Genomic DNA, 17437 nt, shown 5'->3' with positions numbered 1-17437 from the left:
GAAGTCATAGTGTACCAGTACATCTGCATACCATCTGGCTTGTCTTCTCATAAGCTCTTTTGTCATCATAAAGTATTGCAGGTTATTATAGTCTGAGATGATTTCTGTTTGGTGTTGATTTTCTTGCAGTTTGATCTTTCATTTCTTTAGTAACACTACTATTGCTAGCAGTTCTTTGTCATAAATATTATAGTTCTGTTCAGCTGGTGTCATTGTTCACTCATCTTGTAGCATGAAGATTAACTAAGTTATTGTTTTAGTAATATCTGTAATCATTTTATCTGCTATATTGAAGTTCTTTTTAATTTAGAAAGTTGTTTCTCTGAACCAGCAACCTGCAATACTACTCTGTAGAAAGCTAACTTATCATGTAATGTCTGCTAGCTGTGAATGTGCATCTGTGCTGGTGCTAGCATCCTTCATATGTCCCACTGGACTCATATTTCTGGAGGTTGGATTAGGGGTCGAAGCTGAAGAGCTCTTCAGGTCATTGTCCATCATTCTATTAAGAGTTTTTTCTGTTTTTAGCAACTGCAAAGGCTTCAAAGATTCTTAAAGAAGAGCTCAGAATCTCTCAGAGGGTCTACAAGACTACTAACCATAAGCAGAAGCTATAGGAACTACAGAACATGAACTTTATAGATCTCAATCCTCTCACTCCTCCCCTCCAAAGGATTGTGGGATGAGAAGCAAGATGGAAACTCTGCATCAGATCAAAGAAGATCCAAGCCGCTTCTAAGCTGGAGACTAACTACATAGAGACTAGTGTCTCGACAAAGAGGGACAACTGATTGATAAGGGAACATCAAGGGAGATGGGTGGGAGAGAATGGAAGGAACCCATGGTGCACTTGTATGGACTTATATATATTCTGACCATTATAGAGATTGGCCGCAGGCTATTTTTGGAGAGGGATGAGGATTGAAGGGAGAATCATGGGCTTCTTTTGGTGTGGTCACGGCGTAAAAGCAGCACTGCCCAACAAAAAAGGCCACGCTAGCACATGGCCTTTTAAGGGACGTCCCCCTCTTACTCCGTACCAGTGCAGCAAATTTGGATACTCCTGCTAAGTACTGCAAAACTTCATGGAAATTTCCAGTAGGGGTCCCTACAGTACTGGTCTGAAAGTCAACATGATTTTATTTTATTTTATTTTATATTTTTTTTTTTTCCGTTGTGACTTTCAAAAGGTGACTGTAGTCCTCGTGTTCGGTTCGGCCTAGGTGTACCGCAGCCTGCCTGCCCGCACACACGCAGTTGACTCCTCAACCACACGCGTTGAAAAAGAACTCGAAGAACCACCACCATCGCTGGATGAAAGAAGGTCAATGAGTGAGACCACTGCACATCTCAGCTTGAAAAGCGGCATCCACCATGAGTATGATTACTTTTGTGGCCTCGGATGGCGGCGAGGTGACTGTTGGTGGGTTTCTTGAGGGCCTTCAATGACAAGTGTTTCCTGATACTGACGACTCTTCTCACTCCAGATCGAGATGCCGCTCTGCAATCCAATGTCATCAAGGACATGCTCGAACTTGTCAACCCTGGGGATAGCCCCGAGCCTATTCCTATCCCGAGTGTTCGTTTGTGACCATGACTTTCCTAGCCAGCCATCATTTCCAGTTGGTTTGTTGTTCAGCAGCAAAGACGTTTGTTAATTGTTACTACCCCTTGGGCGACTCACAGATCCCAAGCAAACTGCTAAACAACGTATTTCGGTGGTGCGCTATGCAAACGGACCCAGACCCCCGTCAGCGTTCGAAGAGGCATTTAAAGGTTATTATCTGGGACCAAAAGGCCTCTTTGAAGTTATTCGCGTAGGTAGGCCTACTGCCAATTCATGCAATACTAGAACAGTAAATGTATGACTATGTGTTCCAGTATGGGGCTGAAGTTGCTTTTGGGCAGCCGACTACTTCGACATTGAAGCACTTGTGAACGAGGCCTGTCGCCCTATAACTAGACTAATTTCTCTTCACCCTGTGGAAGATTTGGATCTCAGGCTCTTTTACAGCCAGCCAGACCCGATCCAATATCTCATCGTCGAACGACTGGACCCTTGGTCTGTCCGCCGCCTGACAGCCTGGAGCGAAAAGTACGACCAGGGCAGACCGTGGAATCTCTTATCGTACTGGAAGCAGTTCAATTTTACCACTGGGGAAGAGTTCTACCAGAGTATGACAGAGTCGATTGTGGATTTTTTAGGTTGCTTGATAAAGAGCAATAGCCCTCATATCCAGAGACACCGCATGGAAGACCTTCTGGACATGGCGAAAACAAGGGATTTGAATCAAGTTCTAAAGCGCGTGAAATACCCCGATCAATATTTCTATGATATTGATTTCGACCTTCGATTCTTTATGCTGGCATATTTTCAAAGGCTGGCGTGGCAGAATCTCTCGGCATGCATTCAAAACAACCATGATCATCACAATGTCAGTTACTGGCTCCGAATCTATAAACATGCATCGCCCTACAGGCGAGAGACACTGGAAATAAAGTCCTCGGATATTGAACCAAAGCTTGTGAAACTTATTGCGAAGTCAATTTTTGATTCTGATGAAACCAGTGTGCGTGACTGGCTTGGGCCGCTCGTTTACTTCTGGAAGACGTCAGAAACTGAGCCGCCAAAAGGCTACTATGCCCAGTGGAATCGACATATCGCGAAGAGACTGTCTCTGGCCATTTCTAAAGGATATCCATTTAACACTAGGAGAGGCGTTGATATTATCAAGTTCCTAGAAAGGGGAACTGGGCAGGAAATTTGCATCAATTATCGGCAGTGGGACAGTGCTATTTCACAGCACTTCGTGACATCAATATCCTCCGTGGAGTTGAAGGCCTCACAGTGTTGGTGTGGCATTATCAAGTTCCTCATAGGACGTCCTGGGAAGCCGCATGATTTTGACTTGCCGCATTTTACACACCTTGTCAGCAAGAATATTGGGGGCTTCCTCTCATCTGGTCGTCTAGGAAGTGCTATCAACTGGATGGGACTTCCAATCTTCGACCTCGGCCCTGAGGGCGTTGAACTCGATTGGGACCATATCGTGGATCAGCTTGAGACAGAGATATCCCTAAACCCAACCTGTAATGCTGCACGTTGGATTGGCCTTCTCAAGGATGATTTACCGGGACTCAGGCTAGAACTCCGCAACAGGAATCCATTGTCCGGTTATACCAGACAGGCCCACCTTATAAACCGACTTCTCCTCCATACTTTGTCAGTGGCCGGCGAGGAATCAAAATTGCCAATAATTTTGGTCAAAAATTGCCTAAAGTGCATTGAGATTCTTCAGCAACTTAGTCTTATTTCTGGCCAAGACTTCCCCCCTGATCCATTGGTCGCATGGGAACAGCATATACAAGACAAACTGCTATTCTTCATGTCAAATAGTGATACTGTCAGAGCAGCTGAGTATGTGCTAAAACTTGCTGTGGCGCTTGCAGATAGCTGTGGAGTCCCTATACACATCAACCTTACACCATGGGCAGACGATATGGCCAGACATCTGGTCCAGCGTACTTGGAAGGCAATCGACGAACACCCAGTCCAACTACTAGCATCTTCCATACTATACCCAAAGGGCACGAGCGCGTCACATGTTCTTGGACAGAGCAGGCCAACTGGGCGCAGATTATCCCGAGTATCACATTAAGACTTGTTGACGATGTTCGGTGCCACCCGCGTCCCTACTGGATGAACGCGATTGAGGAACTTTGCAACAACCTTGGTCTGGAGATCCAGTATGATCGAACGATGTGGCTTCCCCATCATGAAGCCTGTATCTCCCAGTGCCTAACCCATCCTCGCGAGTCCGCGGTCAATGTGGCAAGACTTTTCTCTAGCATCCAGCAAATCCACAAAGAGTGTAAACAGCCCGACTATGTTGCTAGAGCGGAATGGATAGAGAAAGTAAAGAATCTGGCTGGGAGCAATAGGTCGGATAGGCAGAGCTGGGCCAAGGTCTGCCAGATTTTTCAAAAGGGTACGGGCGAAAATGGAGAAGGAGACTCGACAGGTGGGAAAGAGCAATGAGATGAATGACAGCATGTTTTAAGATATTGTGAGTGGTGGTTGTACTTTGATCATGGACAGGAAGGGACATCACTAAGTTCTGTAATAAAATCATATCATGGCTCTTACTTAATGTTCATCAGAGAATGGAGCTGGCAGTCAGAGTCTCACTATCATAAACACTTGGTTGAAATAGATCATTTCTGCATCTTCAGGAAATACTAGTATTACCTAACTCTTGCGCTTGGGGGCGAATATTCAAACGCCGTACTCCCCTCCCCCAAAAGCAAACCGATGAGAAGGTTGAGTTTCGGGGGGTTTCTGGGTACCTAACCTCAACAAAGCAAATCTATTCAAGTTCTGTCAGAATATGTGACTAAAAGTCAAATACATTTATCATGACCCCGATGCTTGCACCACACTCCTTGCATTGACTGAATGAAAACTCCTCTGCATCCCCTAAGTGTAAACGCAAGCATTGGGAGAATCAGTATACTGAACCCGCGCAGCAATCCCAATGCAGTTCTCGTTATGACCCGGAGTCGCAAAGCCAGAGGCCCAGATGGAGTACGAATTGTCAATGCTGCCTGGGCAAGCAACAAGGTCCTTGCCCGCGAACTGGAGGTGGTTATGGCCGTTGATGCTCCAGCCGGTGAGTTCAAATCGAGGAGGAGGGTTGGATGTGTCGCCGGTAAGGTATCCGATTTTACCCTGGCCTATTTACAGCACACCAAATGTTAGATCTTGAGATGTATCACGGGACAGCATGTACAAGCACATACCCATGCCAGAACGATCGACAAACATCTGCTGTGGCTCAGCAGACGAAGGAGTGTACAGGTAAAGGGCGCCGTTCTCGAGGTAGAAGGTCGCGAAGCGCTCATCGGGACGCTCGCATTGGGCGTTCTGGTTTGGCAGACCGGCGAAAATGCTGCTCTGCGCCGCGTTGAATCCCGAAAGGTGCACTGGCTCACCGGAATGGATGGCAATCACGCCAAACTCCCGCTTGGGTCCGGGACAGGTATTCGTAGGATGGGCTGAAGCAGCAGCTGCGCCCAAGGCAGCGAGGACAAGGTTGGAGAAAAGCATCTTGCAATCGGTTCTGTGAATATGTCTATCGAACAAGTAGCCCAGTATGTCAACAGTACTTCGTCAAAGATTTAGACTACCTTGTGGTTTAAGCAGGGAGATCCGGTCCTTTTATACTATCCCCCATCCCCAAGCCCCTGAAGGAGCTCTAGTGATTGTGATGTCAGGGTCCGTCCCTAGCTCTCCGCAGCTCGGAAACTAAGACATCTTTTGCACTGGCGGAGCTGATGATCACCCGTTGTTTTGCCGAATGGACGAACAGCAACAGCCAAGAGACAACAATTGAGACATTCCCCATCTGCGTGGTTGCGATCTCGCATCGAACGGTCAATCGTCACGATGTCTCGGATCTCGCTCAGGCAACACGAATCAGAGCCGTTTTCTACAAGCAGAGCCATGCAGAGCAACGCGGGCGAGCAGTTCACGCTAGGCTAGCAGTCGAGCAGTCGAGCAGTCGAGCAGTGGTGATGGAGAGTAACGCAGAGCAATGAGACTCGTCCTCCAAGACATGATTGGTTTGCAAACATTTCCAATTCCGCATGAGAAGCCATCGCATCCTTTGCGGTTCTGCTTCGTGTTCGGTCGGTTCAACTCTAGCTTGAAAAACTGGTTCAGCCTCCAGGATCCATGTCCTCGGGAGAGTGCTGGGTCATATTTCTCGACTTCTGCTAGATTTCCAGCCCAAGTTGCGTGTGGACTCGAGTCCTCGTCTGGCGACCAAGATGTTCATGGTGGTGGTGCGACTCTTTAGTCTGAGCTGGGAGGAGGCGGGAGAGCAGCTTAGTCAGCAACAATCCCGTCGCGTTCCTGGTCTCTTCCTCTCCTTTTTGCACATCCTCCGTTCAACTCTCTGGCACGCCTTCCCATCAAGACAAATTTCAGGAAAAGGCTGTTGCACATTGACTGCTGGATACCTATTTTTGTCTGAGACGAAGCATGTCCTTTCCCCCATTCATTGGCCACGCGAAACCTCACCAGAACGGTCCCGAATCTTTGGAGCAAATTCTTCGGAAAACGACCAGGAAACCCCTATACTGTCACCCGAAAGAGTGGTGTGATGCCCATCTAGACGTTCTTCGTGTTGAAGGACTGGATAGAGAATACCCTATTGATCATGTCCTACGCTGTCCCGTTCGCCTCGCCCGTCAGATTCGGATCTAGTTGGAACAGATTCCTCATTCAGACGAGCGCAAGGGTTTCATTAGCAACTTTATGCTGGGGCTGCGCTATATTGTAGAACACCCTCGTATCTATAAGGAGTGCAGTGTGGAGCGTTCTGCTGCCGGCAGTTACTCCGATTATATCCATTATTTAAGAGAAGATATTCAGAAATACCCTAAGGAGCAGCGAGCATCTTAGATAAAGTCTGTACTTCCTCCCTATATGGTTATTTCAAGGCAGGCGACTGTAAACGAAAGAGACTGACTTGACCATGCCCAATGCAGCGAGAATTCCTTTGTGGAACCAACGTTAAATCTCCATTACAATGCGGGAGGGAACCAGCATAAACTTGCCCTAAAGTCTAAATGGATAATATATGATTTCCCTGACTACAGCGATTACCCGTTCAGCTTTTTCCCGATTGTCACTATTCTTTGTAGGAACCACGATGACTATAGAAACTGAAGAAGATCCCTTCCCACTGAACAAGAGAAGAAGAGGATGGTCCAATAGAGACGGGCCTCGAAACCAGCAGAAATGGTCGCTCTTTTGATTGCCATGGCACAGTAACAGAGGACGAGAGTCGAGAGTGGAAACCAGGGAGCGACTCGATGCTGCTCCGATGCCGTGTGTGTCAGTCTGCCCTTTTCCCCTCCTTAACGACACTCCCAGTCCACTGACATGTCCTATTTTTAGTCCGTCTTAATATGGGTGACCAATACCAGCGTCCGCTTCGTTCGAGGGCACGTCTCATTGTCTTATCTTGACATGCTTGCGCATCCAGCGATGCCCGTTTCAGAGGCTTTCAAATTGGAGATGTCTCCTCCAATGGATATGCTCATGATCCATGACCAACGATTAATTTTCCTCTCCCTAACCGCTCTTCTAGACCAATATTTCCGATCCTTCCGACCGGAAAACTGGGTGGGGCCGGTGCAGGGCCGTTAGTTACCAATAATTCCATACCAGCGGCAGGGCTTTCATTGTGGAATTAGCTCCCTTAGCGATGTTGTTTCATGCAGATATAGGTATCTACATCAACATTCGCCGTGGCGGGTGTCAGCCCCCGAGAAATTCAAATACAGGGGCCTACCACCAATCAACCCTGGGCCTTACAGTCCTGGGAACTTGCAAAATAGGCCATCCACAACCAACCGAATTTCGGGCGCTTATGCATGTTGGAAATTCCAAAATAGCAAAACAGAAACCCATCGACGCTAAGCCTCAATATACCTGACAGCACAGCTTCTAAGAAGCTCGGGATTTAGCTGTTTGAAGATGACTTGACAGCAACATCCTTTTTTCGTGAAACATGCGTCCGATCAAGGCACCCATAACTCTCTGCACATGGCCAGAGCCAGGTTGGAAGTATTTTTCTTGGAGACTATTGACTAACTCCCGATGTACTCAGATCAAGGCTCGCTTGGCTGAACGGAACGATGACAAAAAAATGGAGTGGTGAGTGATGCGGTTAATGCTCAAGAAACATCTCAGCTAATGTGGATGATGTGTTAGTGTCTGCAAAGGGCCGTCGAAAGAAAAAATGCCGATCTAGACCCCGTTGAGATCTCTGAGTATGATAGAACATAAGTTGTTTACTCTGTTGATGCAACTAACCTGAAGGTATCCCAGGGTATTCTTAATTTCTGCAGCTCAGCGATCAATTTTTCCTAAAGACGGCAACCTTTAGTCCCGAATATATTCGTCACTTTTGCTCCCAACTCTTGTTAAAGATATCACCAGGTTCTGAGTAAATATATGCCTGGTGCATTGGCCTGGTCTTGTTCCATGCGTAACGCTATTGTGAACTGCGTAACGTCGATCGACTTGTGGATTCGATACAAAAGACAAGCCTCAGGTTCCTCACAGATGGCGATAAAGGACAAAACCTGGATGTTTTGGTTAGCCGGGAATATGACCTTTCGCGGGATGGCGCTGCCGAGGCGGCCCAGCTCTTGCTTGCAATGGGCAACTACCTGGAAAGCAACGGACCACGCCTCAAGGGTATCCCACCATGGTGCGCCGCATAAGTACACGCGCCGGGTCAGGGCTCGGTCAGCTGGTCTGACCGGTAGTTGTTAGCGGTTCCTCATTTTATCACAAAGTCAAGCCTCCTGACATCAACATATTTATAGCCACTTTGTACCCAGCAGGACAGAGCAGCCAGGAATCATCCCTGTTATGAAGCAGAAAACGGCTTCAGCATTGTGTTTTCTCCTCCGTTTTGCGACATGTTATCGATTCTTGTTGTGATTTGAAATTTTGCCACATGGATTCCATTGTTTACCATTAATCTGAGAGTTTTGGATATCATAACCCAGAGTGCGGTAGTTTATGCGGTCTGACGCTGCCAAATAAGAAGTCCGGTGAAGGACAGGTAAGTTTGCCCTCGGATGAGGCCGAGCTCCTGTAAAATAGGAAAATCTAGCTGCAGTCTGCAACAGCGAGGTTGGCCACTTGGTCATTGATTCCTCGATGTCAGGTCTTGGCTTCGACCCCTTAGAGGACATGCCTGGGTGCTTTTGGGGCACACTTTTCGGCGAAATCTGGCTTAGTCAGCAGATTGTCGTTTTTTGTCATCACTGCTCCTCACCGACTTGAACTTTTCAATGGTTTCAACAAGACTAGTCGTAGGTACTAATAACTCCCCATATTTTGTTTACCCGAGGAAGCCATGCCCTCTTCATGGCCTGTTGACCGTCCAAAACCTCCCAAGCACCCTGAGTCTCTTCGGGATATCCTGTACAAAACAACCCGGACACCACTCTACTGCCATCCAAAGTTCTGGTCTGGTGCTCATCTGAACGCCCTTAGGGTTGAAGGTCTAACGCGGGGCATGCGATGCTGCCTAATTACCTGCATATGATACCTGCATATAAACAAAGATGAAGCTAGCAAAACAGCCTTGTCGACCATGACCAGCAAGACGCATCACCACTGACAGACGGCGTCAAGATCGTCTCGCGCTCGGGACCCTTGTGGATAAAAGAGACAAGCACAACTTGAGCGATTCCTCGTCTTGTTCCCTTGAGTATTCGAGGAAGAGCAGGTTGTAAATTAATCAAGCCAGCAATGCGTACCGACGAGCGATTCGATGGAGAAAGGGACCGACTCCTAGCAGGATTTGCCAGCCAGCTCTCCAAATCAGCCCTCGCTATCTGCGACCTGGTCGAAGCAAAGCGACAGCAGTACAATGGCACGCAAGGAAATTGTTACATCCTCTTGCAGCACTGTGGCTCGTTTAATTTTTTTACTACGCGTGCGTTGGGTCGACAGGGAGACGAGCGGCATACCTGACTGGTTAATCCGGTTTCTGATCCCGGGAAAGGCATTGTTTGTCGAGGAGGAATTCCGGAACGAGGCTGCGATGATGCGGTTTTTGCGAGACAACACTGCAATCCCAATCCCGGATCTCTTCGCCGGTGGCACTGTTGAAGAGAATCCGACAGGCCTGGGGCCATTTCTTATCATGCGGTGGGTGGAAGGGGTGGCGATGAAAGAACTCCTTGGACACAAAGATGAAAGCTCGGCAGATGAAGACGATGAGGCAATACGACGGTGGTAGACGATGGCCCTGATGAACAGATGTTGAAACAGCGGTATGGCGAAGTGGGCAAGGTGCTACTTGGGTAGTGGTCTCTCGACTTTGGCAAGATTGGCTCGCTTGCCTACGCGACGAAAATTACTGCAAACACATCCTCAGCTCCCCGGCCAGCAGTCTCCTACCGACCGCTGTCAATGCAAATGAATGAGCTGCTGCGATTTGGCGGGCTTGCAGAGCGTCTTGTACTGCCAAAGAGAGAGACATACTCATCCTCATTCGATTACTCTATGGAGCTGGCCGAATTGCATGTTACACACTTAAGGGAGCAGCTCAATATCGCATATGACTCCCGCGCCGCCCGCGACAGATACACCTGTCGACACCTATTCAAGTCAATAGTGCCCTTCTTCACAGCAGTGGACGAGATTAATGGACCTTTCAAGATCTTCTGTGATGGCCTAGGGCCTGGGAACATGCTGGTTGACCCTTCAACACTTAGGGTTACCGCTGTGATCGACTGGGAGTTCTCCTACACAGCACCGGCGTAGTTCCTTGCCAGTCCGCCAAAGTGGCTTCTCAAAAAGCGCATCGCCCATTGGGTTGAAGATGAGGGCCTTGAGGCCACCCTGGAATCGTACGTGCCGCGGTTCAACCTCTTCCTTCAGGCGCTCGAAGAACAAGAGGCAGAACGTTACGCCGGTATCGAGTCGATTTCCGGGCGAAACAGACTGTCTATGCGCATGCGGCAGTCCCTACAGGGCAGGACAGTCTGGTTCAACAGCGCCATCCGCAATGGTTGGAGCCTGGACGCGCTCGTCTGGGGCGTCCTGGACAACCACATTTATGGCAAGGTAGCGTGGGCAAGGGGGTAGCGCGTACGACTAGCACAAGTTTTGCCTACCGTGACCGGGAGCAGTTTGTGCGGGCCAAGATATGAGACCTGCAGAGATACTATGATGAGATGGGGATTGACGAAAAGGCAGAGCCTGCTGAAGACGGCAAGCCCGAATATTGGGTGAAAATACCGCTCCAAGTGACACAATAGTCCGAGGCAGCAGGCATTACGTGTAGTATTGTTACACCAACCACGAATGTCAGACAACAATTGTGCGGGTGGTGGAGGTCGCAGCATTCAGGGACTAAGACCACTATGATCCTTGCAACTGTAATGACACTTTGCATCTCCGTGCGAAGAGTGCTTGAACACGGATGAGCTCGCTGTATTTCCATAAGACGCTGCGTCATATTTCCCGAAAAGGAAAAAAAGGAGGAAAACACCAATTTTTAAGTTCAGCCCAATTAGCCAAGGCCTGCGGGTCCGGCGGGGCCACTCGGTGTTCCGGTCCAATAGAAATAGGAAGACTCCGGAGAGATATCCCAAAAAAAAAATCTGACAGCCCCAAATAGGGGGAGTCAACCATCCCAACCCAAGGTCCCAAGGGCCGCTTCCTCCTGCTCCGACGAGGACAACGTTTGAACTCCTGCTTGACCGTCGATTCCTAGTAGACTGAATCTATCCAAGTGGGAGAAGCCCGCCGGGGAACGACACAAAGAAGCCTGCAAGTGAGTTCCCTGAGCGAGGTTGTTTCGATCTTCAACCAACAACCAACACCACGGCCACCTCGGAAACCCGAGAAACAGTGCAGGTAAGTCCGAGTCTTTTGACAAGCTAAATCGGTCTACACTTTGGAAAGCTTCAAGTTCTCTCCAGCTGAAACGATCTACAAGTACTTAGACACAGTGTGAGTCCAAATACACCACGCTCAGCCGTGTTCGCCGTCGCATCCGCCCGCCGCCATGGTTTATCGGATGGAGATATACGTAGATGGAGGGTGCAGGTACAATGGCTACTCGAATGCAATCGCTGCCGCAGCCGCAGTTCTCCAATATCGCTGGGGAAACAACTATGAGTACCGAACGTGCCAGGTCTCCGGGGAGGCCACGAACCAACGGGCTGAGATCACTGCCATCATCCTTGGTTTGCAAATGGCATTGGACAGATACAAAGAGCTGGACACATCCCCATCCATCGATGTCACGATCTATTCGGACTCCAGGTATGCGATTGGCTGCATGACTAAGTGGATTTACAAGTGGAGCAATAATGGCTGGACCAACAGTCGAGGAGAAGAGGTGGCGAACCGGGATCTGATCCAGGAGGCCTCGGATCTTGATGACGACGTTCAAGATCTAGGCAGTGTGACGTACCGCTGGATTCCCCGCGAAGACAACGACCTTGCTGATAAACACTGCAATGAAAAACTGGACGACATGGAAGGGTATTAAGATCCCTGATTCTGATGACCACTGGTCTGTGGTCAGGGCTCCGGCCAGCGTTCGGACCGTTGATTGGTATCGACCGCTCGCTTGATGCTGGACGTCGCAATATGCTTATTTCCCACTGGGTCGGCAACCATCCCATTAGAATACCACTCGCGTTCAATACCTTACGCAGGAGAGGACACCGGGGGTTCGAATGCATTGTGGTTATACCTATGCTCCTCGCAACCCAAGGGTTCTAGTGCCGCTTTGCTGGTATCAGTAGTAGGTAGTCTCGACACTATTCTTTGATTTGCGTATGGTCATTCAGGAGCTTGTCTGATATGCCGCAATATTGACTGGCAGACATATCTATCATTCACAGTCGAAAACCTCCATTATTTCAAATGCCTTGACTCGAAGTAATAATAATATTGTTTCGGGTTGTTCGTATCTGCGGCATGCCTTGCACACTGCCATAACAAACTTTTCAAGGACAAAATTACGGAGTCCATCACAGACAGCTAATAGCGTAAGTAGCGCAAGAAAAGCAATGGTTTCACGTCGAAACATCGCGAGCAGAGGTTGACTCCCGTCCGCCATGGCCGTCCGCTTGCTCCTGGCAAGCCAAGGTGCCTGGAGCAGGTGGTTGAAACCTCGCGAATAGCGCTGCCCTTTTTTCAAAGATACTAGTGCTGTGTCGCCTGACATCGAATTTTTGGAGCTCATGTCCGTTGGCCAAAGCTCTATCAAAAAATACGAGGGCATGACAACATGTATGCTCTCAAGTTGGTCATTTTGCTAGCCTTCGCCCTCCCGATCAAATGCCTGTCCATTAACTATGCTACCAGATATCGGCAGCTTCAAGCCATAAGAAATCTTCACCGCCAACTGGCCATGTTAAGGCTGCAGCGAAGTGGGTGAGTATATAATTATCCATTTGGCAAAGATATGATAACATCAGGCTAATGAAATCTTTGGAATGCACCAAAAGGACTAATCCTTATGTGGTACAGTTCCTTCACTTGTGTTCTGACAAAATCCCTGTCCAAATTTGACTGCCACCATCTGGCCATGTCACCACCATCGATACTCCCAAGCGAAAGGACGCGTCTTTAGTTTTCCGCTTTCTTCGCAGCATCCCAAGTCTCCCTAGTCTCCTCCTCGATAGTCTCTAGAATCAACCCCTTGATTCCAGCCTTGTTTAGAACCTGATCAACCCCAAGTCTCTTCCCATTGAGGGAAGGGAAAAACTTCCAGGTCCCATCCAGATGCATGTGGACACCACCAACTCGCGTTCCCTTTATAGTCTCCAGGTGAAACGACAGTACCAAGACCGGGTCTTTTGGATCGTTGTGTGACTTGTGGGCTCTCCTACCACTGTAACATGTGGTTAGCAAGCGGGGTAGTGAATAGGTTACATAGGAGGACATACTGTCCGCGAACGACCTGGATACGATTGTCCTGCAAGTTGGAGCAATGTTAGTTGTGCTCCGGTACTCTTCACATCGATCAAATGAGGGGAAGGTGTAACTTGCAGCTGCTCAATTCTATCCACTAGCTCGCGAAACTGATTTTCCCACTGTTCCCCATCTGGGCCGTTCTGCGTTCTGATGGAGTCGAGGAAATCCTGAGGGATCTCAGCCAGCTGAGATGCAGAGGAGCTGAACGGTCGTGAGAGTTGACTCGCTAGCGGATCGATGGTGCGTTTCAGAGGGTTCATGGTGACGAAAGGAGTAGTTATCCAAAGGGGTTGACGAGAGGAGTTTAATATATTAGTTTATTGTATGATTTTGCCTGGAGAGCATTTAGGGGATTGAAGTTTGGAGAGGAAAGATCTCTTCTTTCCCAAGAGCAAATGACGGTTTTTATGTCCACGAGAAATCAGCCATCCTTAAGCGCCGTTGTCTTCCTCAGGCTATCTGTTTATATAGCCGGTTTCTTTTTTGGGGCCATGCAGTTATCCCAGCCCGTTTCGAAGATTGCACAAGGGCCAAAATCCCTTTCGCAGCCTCCTGTCCAACCAAGACAAATCCATATACTCCAGCTAACACCTCTACGCTGCATAAGCTTCGGCATTGCTTCAGGAGAGCGCTGTTATTCGTGTGTTGATGAGCGGCGTCTCCAGTGTAAATCTTGAGCACAGGCGCCTGGCCATCAGCCGGCCTGGTGATGCCTCTCCGTTGAGGCTCCAAAGTAAGCAGAGTAGCCAGACAGCACAGAGGTACAGTACAGTCTACAGAGCCTATGATGCCTCGCCCGAATCGGACGTAGACGCTTGTGCACTGTATCCTAGTACGAGCACAGCGTGTTGAAGTAGGAAACGCAGAGGTGCGAGGAGTACAAGCCGCCCACCTAGGCCTAGTAGCTACTACTAGGCCACGAAAACGTGAAACATCTCAGCTGTAGGGGCTAGCTAGTCCTTGCATTTTGTTAATCTGCTCCAGCGGTTAGAAATCTCGGATGCCCCCAAATATAGTAATTGGCAGTGAAGGAAGGAATTCTTCCACGACGTTGGCGAAGACACGGTCTTGGCAGCGCTGAGCGCACGGTCCAGCCAGGCCGGGATGCTTCAGCTCGCAGACTCCTCCTCCTCGAGGTACTAGCCTTTAGAGACGGGCAGAAGAACTAGCAACTCATGAATGCTGTGTGAGATGAGGGTGTGTATTCAGCAGTCACTTGGCACCGGCTACCCGCGCTGCCTTCTGCCAAAGTGGCACGGGGCGTTCCGATCATCTCATCCTCCATTCTCGCCTGTATGTCGACCAACACTGCAATCCCAACGCCATCCAAGCATCACTAGAAGAGCTGCGATGTCCTCGTCACCCTTGTTGGGAACAACACTGCCCATGGCGGCACGTTCGTTTCCGACATCTGGATTTGAACAACTGGACCCGACAGATCCCATCGAAGAAGAACTTCTCCCAGGGTACAAGCCTGAGCAGTTCTACCCAGCAAACATTGGGGAAGTCTTCAACGGCAGATACCAAGCACTCTGCAAGATTGGCTATGGAACAACCTCGACTGTATGGCTTGCTCGTGACCTCCAGTAAGCACCTCTTATCTTTTGATCCTCCCCAGATGAACAGTGGGACTCACGGCTTTCTTGCAGGACTTCAGAGGGCCCTTCTGCATATGTTTCCCTCAAGATATACACAAATGGCTATGTCAGAGGTGATGAGCTTGCAGTATTACAGCACATCAACACTGTCTCTGCTGAGACAACACATCCAGGCCATCAGGATATCCGCAAATTGCTTGCCTCATTCGAGATCAAAGGACCACATGGCGTGCACATGTGCCTTGTACAGCAGGCTCTGGGAATGAGCCTCCATGGGCTTTTACAATTTATCCCCACAAGATCTCTGAGTTTGGAGTTATTGAAGCCGTTTCTTCGACAGTGTCTGTTTGGTTTGGATTTTCTGCATACAACAGCGGGAATAATACACACAGGTAATTCATGCTAGCCAGAATTTAACAAAGGACCAAGTTAACGGTGGATCAGACCTCCAGCCAAAGAATCTCCTTTTCCCAGTGGATAGCCCGTTGATATTTAGCGACTTGGAGGAGGATGAAATCAAGAACCCTTCCGCCCGGAAAGTGCTTAGCGACCGGGTCATCTACCAGACCAAAGAACTCCCTCGTCCACGTCGGGGCTTCCCTCTCATTTGTGACTTTGGAGAGGCGAGATTTATGAACAAGGACGGACATCCCCATACCGACGACATTATGCCCGATTTACTCAGGCCTCCGGAAGTGGTTATGCGTATGGCCTGGGATGAGAAGGTTGATATTTGGAGCATTGCGCCGTTGGTGAGAGAATCACCATGCCATACCATCTCGTGATATACATTTGCTGACTTGATGGCTCAGACCTGGCATCTCGTTTCTCCTCGCCCTCTCTTCGACCGTCGTAACCCTGAGACCGGAGAACCTGATGATAGGTTCATGATTGCACACCTTGGGGCACTTCTGGGTCCGCCACCCCCGGAATTCAGACGCAGAAGCGCTGTATGTCAGAGTTTCTGGGATGAGAATGGTAATCAAACGGCTTTATTTAATATCTCAATCCAAACGAATATCGCATGCTGACTCGTTATTTTGGTCTAGGAAAATGGACGGACGCAGTCCCAATGCCTGAGCTTACACTTGAAGACCTAAGCACGGGTATCATAGGGGAGAACAAGGCTGGCTATTTACAGTTCCTACGCAGGATACTTCGGTGGCTTCCTGAGGAGCGGCCAACCGTTAGAGAACTCATTGTTGACCCGTGGCTAATGGAAGGCCTTGGGGGGAAGAAGGCAGCGGGGGGTTGATTGCCATTTAGGCAGGCCAAACCCAAGATTCAAGAGGGCGGAAGAAGTTCCAAGTTGCTGGATATACCCGGCTCCGTTTTGTGCACGTGCCATGGATGGTGGAATTTATTACACCAGACATTTGAACACCTGGCATTCTTATATTATAACGGCTAAGGAGCTAATCTGCATCAAACAGATCTTCTTCTTCTCCAGAGCTCTCTTCTATCTCTGAGATCTCTTATAATCAAGAAGCAACTTCTGATGTACAGTTAATGCAAGCTCTCAAACAAATTGTCAATACTAATTCTCTTAAGTCTTAACTTATCTCTCTTGAGTTACAACAAACTCTGGAGATGCCTGAAATACAGTCATGAGCTCCTGCATGCAATGAAGAAAACAGCAGATCTAGATTCTGCTTATATTCTTTACAGCAAACATACATGAAAGCTCTCTAATAATGAAAGCTCTGGTACTGATGCCAGGCTCTCAAGACAAGAGATCAAAGATGAAAAGAATGGGATAACAAGATGTCTGTAAGAGAAATATCTGGATGATCTTTAAGACTCTAAGTTTAACATTAAACAGATTATAAAGGCCTTTAATAAGAAAGACTACTCTGAATGAAAAGTGGAGCAGTCTGAAATACAAAGAATTTCTAGCTTTATAACTATCTCTTTGATCTCCAAGTTGTAATGATTGAATAGAATTGGTACAGAGTACTGGAATTTTGCAATTTTGACAGAGATGAATATGTCAGCATTCTCAAACAAGATTCTGAGTACTTCTGTTATGAATGTAGACCTAGACCAACCAAGCATCAGACAACATCAGATGTTCAGAGGAACTTATGTGACCCCAACTCTGAACATATAAGGATCACACAATCTACACAGATTGTGGAAACCTGTCAAACTAGATATGATCTAGTAGAGAGACAATAAATATGTTCATATTGGTCTGACTCATCTATTTAAGAATGATTTATTTATCCCAGTAAATACCAACTCTTTGGTCACATGACTAACACTTTTGTGTGGGAAAAGCATAAAACTCAGGTAGCTGAGTTGC

The 17437-nt window shown here is 48.2% G+C and overlaps 8 protein-coding genes across 8 annotated transcripts; 5 read left to right on the top strand and 3 right to left on the bottom strand.

The window, feature by feature from the left end:
• Window positions 1-373: 373 nt before the first annotated feature.
• CIMG_05667 (uncharacterized protein) lies at window positions 374-1070 on the top strand (the record flags this gene model as incomplete). Its single annotated transcript, XM_001246225.1, has 4 exons — window positions 374-451; window positions 618-677; window positions 767-844; window positions 885-1070. The coding sequence occupies 4 exons, from the start codon at window positions 374-376 to the stop codon at window positions 1068-1070; spliced, it is 402 nt and encodes a 133-aa protein (XP_001246226.1).
• Window positions 1071-1374: 304 nt separating this feature from the next.
• On the top strand, window positions 1375-4039 carry CIMG_05666 (uncharacterized protein; the record flags this gene model as incomplete). Its single annotated transcript, XM_001246224.2, has 5 exons — window positions 1375-1423; window positions 1488-1583; window positions 1687-1821; window positions 1909-3418; window positions 3496-4039. The coding sequence occupies 5 exons, from the start codon at window positions 1375-1377 to the stop codon at window positions 4037-4039; spliced, it is 2334 nt and encodes a 777-aa protein (XP_001246225.2).
• A 438-nt stretch (window positions 4040-4477) lies between these two features.
• CIMG_05665 (cell wall protein PhiA) lies at window positions 4478-5785 on the bottom strand (the record flags this gene model as incomplete). The annotated part of the gene is made up of 3 exons (XM_001246223.2): window positions 5188-5785; window positions 4801-5132; window positions 4478-4734 (listed from the first exon to the last, which is right to left on the bottom strand). Exons 2-3 carry the CDS (start codon window positions 5105-5107, stop codon window positions 4478-4480), a joined length of 564 nt encoding a protein of 187 aa, XP_001246224.1. The 5' UTR covers window positions 5108-5132; window positions 5188-5785.
• A 337-nt stretch (window positions 5786-6122) lies between these two features.
• Window positions 6123-8582, top strand: CIMG_13483 (uncharacterized protein). Its single transcript, XM_004446204.1, has 5 exons — window positions 6123-6471; window positions 6553-6901; window positions 6965-7726; window positions 7784-7842; window positions 7901-8582. Exon 5 carries the CDS (start codon window positions 8027-8029, stop codon window positions 8348-8350), a length of 324 nt encoding a protein of 107 aa, XP_004446261.1. The 5' UTR covers window positions 6123-6471; window positions 6553-6901; window positions 6965-7726; window positions 7784-7842; window positions 7901-8026; the 3' UTR covers window positions 8351-8582.
• CIMG_05664 (uncharacterized protein) lies at window positions 7627-8778 on the bottom strand (the record flags this gene model as incomplete). Its single annotated transcript, XM_001246222.2, has 5 exons — window positions 7627-7819; window positions 7886-8157; window positions 8282-8332; window positions 8388-8444; window positions 8556-8778. The coding sequence occupies 2 exons, from the start codon at window positions 8776-8778 to the stop codon at window positions 8398-8400; spliced, it is 270 nt and encodes an 89-aa protein (XP_001246223.2). The 3' UTR covers window positions 7627-7819; window positions 7886-8157; window positions 8282-8332; window positions 8388-8397.
• Window positions 8779-9340: 562 nt separating this feature from the next.
• Window positions 9341-10857, top strand: CIMG_13482 (uncharacterized protein; the record flags this gene model as incomplete). The annotated part of the gene is made up of 5 exons (XM_001246221.2): window positions 9341-9456; window positions 9545-9829; window positions 10135-10312; window positions 10361-10663; window positions 10759-10857. The coding sequence occupies 5 exons, from the start codon at window positions 9341-9343 to the stop codon at window positions 10855-10857; spliced, it is 981 nt and encodes a 326-aa protein (XP_001246222.2).
• Window positions 10858-13091: 2234 nt separating this feature from the next.
• Window positions 13092-13859, bottom strand: CIMG_05661 (uncharacterized protein). The gene has a single exon (XM_001246219.2). It carries the CDS (start codon window positions 13502-13504, stop codon window positions 13187-13189), a length of 318 nt encoding a protein of 105 aa, XP_001246220.2. The 5' UTR covers window positions 13505-13859; the 3' UTR covers window positions 13092-13186.
• Window positions 13860-14685: 826 nt separating this feature from the next.
• Window positions 14686-17215, top strand: CIMG_05660 (CMGC/SRPK protein kinase). The gene is made up of 5 exons (XM_001246218.2): window positions 14686-15120; window positions 15184-15524; window positions 15577-15884; window positions 15945-16110; window positions 16182-17215. Exons 1-5 carry the CDS (start codon window positions 14714-14716, stop codon window positions 16385-16387), a joined length of 1428 nt encoding a protein of 475 aa, XP_001246219.2. The 5' UTR covers window positions 14686-14713; the 3' UTR covers window positions 16388-17215.
• The last annotated feature ends 222 nt before the right edge of the window (window positions 17216-17437 follow it).

This window comes from Coccidioides immitis, assembly GCF_000149335.2.
Source record: "Coccidioides immitis RS genomic scaffold supercont3.4, whole genome shotgun sequence".
In the NCBI taxonomy this organism is placed as follows: Eukaryota; Fungi; Ascomycota; class Eurotiomycetes; order Onygenales; family Onygenaceae; genus Coccidioides; species Coccidioides immitis.
The sequence above is the reverse complement of the archived record's forward strand: the minus strand, read 5'-3'. Positions and strand labels throughout refer to the sequence as shown.